At 39.6% G+C, this 2,834-nt stretch overlaps 1 protein-coding gene across 1 annotated transcript in view; it reads left to right on the top strand.

The window, feature by feature from the left end:
• The window catches only part of SLC35F2 (solute carrier family 35, member F2), a 56,955-nt gene that overhangs the window by 40,707 nt on the left and 13,414 nt on the right, over positions 1-2,834 (top strand). The window contains exon 4 of the mRNA XM_012659125.1: positions 1,916-2,099. Coding sequence (XP_012514579.1) covers positions 1,916-2,099 — 184 coding nt within the window. The remainder of the gene's footprint in view (positions 1-1,915; positions 2,100-2,834) is intronic.

Here is a 2,834-nt window from a genome sequence, read left to right as displayed (position 1 = left end):
CTCTGCTCTGCTGCTCTGCTCTTTCTAGAGTGCAATCCTTTTTGAATATCCTCGCCTCCATTCTCTAAGGCCTAATTCAATTTCACTTTCTTTTCTATACTCTATTGTACCTCTGATATGGTCCAACCCATTTTTATGCCCATGTCCCTAGGGTCTGTCTTAGTGCCCTGCTTACTGTGACTGTACCATAATTTTTAAATATCAAATTAAATGAGACTTTGGAACTGAAAGCATCAAAGAGAAGACATCCATCACTAAGACTACATTTTGAAAAGGAGGTTCATGTAGACAAATGAGGTGATTAGGCATCAGTTGAGAAATCATGGAATGTTAGAATCGGAGGGGACCTGCACGATCATTTAGTCTGATCTCTTTATTTCATATTTTGACTCTGAGAAGGGCTGGAGGTCACACAGCTGGCTGGTCAGTGGCAGGGCTGGGGCCTGAGGCCTCTGGAGCTCTGACCATGACATAGGCAGCTCCCTTATATAGGGTCACTCACTGCCCATCAAAAATTGTTAAAGATAGAGCAAATTTAACTTTGATTTTAAGACACAAGGATAGGGAGTCTTCTGTGATAGTTTTTCGTGTGGGTTTTTTTTTTTTCCTACTTTTTTCGTTTAAGGAATGTAGTTCAGACTTTGTTAAGCCATTGTGGCTGGATTCTGCTGGTGTCTTCCGGGACAGGCTATTACCATTTGCATCGTTTAATGGTTTGTTATTCAGACAGGCTCAATAAAGCACTTAAGAGATTAGAGTTCTGCAGCTGGAATAAATAACAAGGCAAGATGCCCATTCCTGCTTATGGTGTGTCGGACTCCGGTGACGATACTGCAGTGAAAGGCCATCAGTAAACAACCGTGGACAGGATCAGACGGGCTGCTGGAGATTTAGGGGCCTGACTTGTCCAAGACTAAACAGATAGAGAGAGAATCAGTGACAAGGTTTAAAAAACAAACAACAGGGTGAGAATAAAACAGTTTCAGGAGTATTATTACTATAAGGAATATATTTCTTCCTTGAATACACTCGAATGCATCAAGGATTATTCTTGAATTCACAGAAAATTTGTGAAGTTAAGAATTGAGTGAGTGCAGTCTGTTTTTCTTTTATCTTAAAAGTGATTTCAGATTTATTATAATTTTGGCATGCCTTTCAGACGGGTGATAGTAGGAGTGTAGCAGGTGTTTTCTGGACTTAGGATCAACAGGTGTTGGAGGAGCATGTGATGAAGATGAGCAAGAGCATTTGCTGTGAGCTGGTCTGTCTCCCATGGTGTGGTTGGCCACTCCGGCGGGGATGGCAGCTGTGTGCTGTCTCACGGTAACCTGTACTGCTTAGCTGTCAGCCCAGGTGCAATTAGATAATCTGGTTGTGTGGTTATTTATTCCACGTCTTTTCTTGCTTTGTGTGCTCTTGAGGGCATGGCTCGTTATCTGTCCTGTTCACTTCTATTCCTAGCTCCTCGCACAGTGTGTTGCATATTCGAGGTGTTTAATAAATATTTCGAGGTGTTTAATAAATGTTTGTTCCTTGAGTAAGTGGATGCATGCAGGAAGGAGAGTTTGCCTACTGGGCTTAAGGATGAACCCTGGTGGGAGTGGAGAGGTGAATTGCACAGGCCATCGGGCAGAATTCTTGGGTTCAGCATCTGGCTCTCCCATTTTTAACTGTGTGATTTGGGGCAACCCATTTTGCCTCTTTATAGCTTCATTTTCTCATGTATAAAATGGGATTGTAATTTCAATCTCACAGAGTTGTGAGGATTAAATGAGTTAATCCAGATAAAGCTCTTAGTCCAGGGTTGGCTTATAATAAATGCTCAATAAATACTGACTCCTGTTATTAATATTGAATTGCCCATCTTTTAGCTAATGAGAGATGTTTCAAGCTGTTTATTTCTCCTTCCATGCAGCTCTTGGATTGCTTTGGGATTCCTATGTTGATGGCTCTCTCGTGGTTTATTCTTTATGCAAGATACAGAGTGATCCACTTCATTGCTGTGTCTGTCTGTCTGCTGGGTGTAGGAACCATGGTTGGTGCAGACGTCTTAGCAGGGAGGCAAGACGATTCAGGTGAGAGTGTGTTACTTATTTGTGGTTTAGTCACAGAAGAATTTTGCTCATGTTTTCACTTTTATTTTGCAAAGATAAAGTAAATGGCAGAAAACATGTCTTGGTTAACTACCTTTTAAATTTTATTTTCAGATTTACTTGTTTATGGTATTTTGTAACCACTTCGGCAGAACAATCTTCATGTTCCTAGCAGTCCACAGTCCTTGTTCCTTTTTGTCACACTAAATAGTTTGGTTTGTCTCATGACAGAGAAGTTTCTTTATATATTTGCAATAATCTTTTTGTGGCTCATACATTTGGATTGGATACTGGAAAACCTACTGCAGATTCTTGGTTTTTTGTTTTTTTCAAAAGGAGATTTGGTGTTCATGGGATAACCTCTTTGTAAGCCTCTCTATAAATGAGAACAACTTGCTATACTTTGTGTTAAATTCAGACAATTGATAGTATAAAATCTAATTAAGGTCTGTGAATTTACCCAATCTACAAGTGACTTCGGTGTCTCCTTGGATTAAGAGAGAAAATTACCTTGAAATCGGTTCCTTTCTTATAGTTTTCAAACTGACGTGACCCTTTAGTAAATTTCATTAATTAGTCATGTCATAGAATCATTTTCCAAGGGCTTGAGTTATGGTGTATACCACTATCTTCCAGTCTGTTAGTCTTCCAAATTATGAAAAATCACAGCAAAATTATATTAGAAAGTTGTAAGAGACTTCATACTTCTAGAAACCAGGTTTTCTCCTTCTGTAAAGTCTT

The sequence above is a fragment of the Propithecus coquereli genome, unplaced genomic scaffold (assembly GCF_000956105.1).
Source record: "Propithecus coquereli isolate 6110/MARCELLA unplaced genomic scaffold, Pcoq_1.0 Scaffold6, whole genome shotgun sequence".
Classification (NCBI taxonomy): Eukaryota; Metazoa; Chordata; class Mammalia; order Primates; family Indriidae; genus Propithecus; species Propithecus coquereli.
Note: the sequence above shows the minus strand (reverse complement) of the source record. Positions and strands in the feature narration are given on the sequence as shown.